This window comes from Penaeus monodon, chromosome 27, assembly GCF_015228065.2.
Source record: "Penaeus monodon isolate SGIC_2016 chromosome 27, NSTDA_Pmon_1, whole genome shotgun sequence".
Lineage (NCBI taxonomy): Eukaryota > Metazoa > Arthropoda > Malacostraca > Decapoda > Penaeidae > Penaeus > Penaeus monodon.
The window spans coordinates 3,048,817-3,049,577 of record NC_051412.1 but is presented as its reverse complement, the minus strand read 5'-3'; the positions used below and the strand labels follow the sequence as shown (position 1 = coordinate 3,049,577).

At 35.2% G+C, this 761-nt stretch overlaps 1 protein-coding gene across 1 annotated transcript in view; it reads right to left on the bottom strand.

Moving 5' to 3' along the window:
* Positions 1-761, bottom strand: part of LOC119590547 (mitochondrial uncoupling protein Bmcp-like) — a 39,325-nt gene that overhangs the window by 1,781 nt on the left and 36,783 nt on the right. Inside the window, exons 7-8 of the mRNA XM_037939204.1 lie at positions 435-495; positions 132-239 (exon numbers count right to left, since the gene is read on the bottom strand). Coding sequence (XP_037795132.1) covers positions 132-239; positions 435-495 — 169 coding nt within the window. The remainder of the gene's footprint in view (positions 1-131; positions 240-434; positions 496-761) is intronic.

Below are 761 nucleotides of genomic sequence, written 5' to 3'. Positions count from 1 at the left end.
CCCTGCTTAATCAGGTTTCATTATTCTGTACAGTATGATTTTAAGAATTATTATTAAAAGATGTAATAGAGTTTTTTTTTGTATTTCTTCACAGTAATTGTAAAAAACAAACCGGGAAAAAAAAATCTTACCTGTATGAAACAGTCTGCAGTACTAGCATACACCGGGGATGTACAAACAGCACCATTGCCACTTACTGCAGCTGGAGCTTTAAGTTTTCTTTGGTTCATCAGGCGTGTCTGAAAAAAACAAAAGGGGAGGGAATGAAGCTTCAATACAATTATACTTAAACTCCCTCAACTAAGTAAATGAAATGAATTCAATTAACAGCAATCATCAACCAAAGAAAAAGAAAAAAAAAATATACATTACTCTAGAACCTATACGGTTTTCACCGACACCCAAACTGTATTCTCAGAAGCAGAGACACCTACCCTCACAACATCCAGTGGCGTTGATGCAACTGCACCCCCCAGGCTAGATATGAAGCTCGATCTGTCATGGAAGAAAATGGAAGGAATTACACACGGGTAAACTCCATTGTTTATTCCTCATACATGAAAGTATTTGCATATCTTAAGAGGTATTTCCTTTGCCTTCCATATTTTTCCTTTTCATACATGTGCTTTCCTTAGTTGTAGATATCCATATATGAGTTTTATTTGACTTCTCACTGTCTGATTAACAATGGAAAGAAATAAACTGTGCCTATAGCATGCATTTAACTTGGCTTGAGAAAATTTATAAAAGTTTCAGTGACA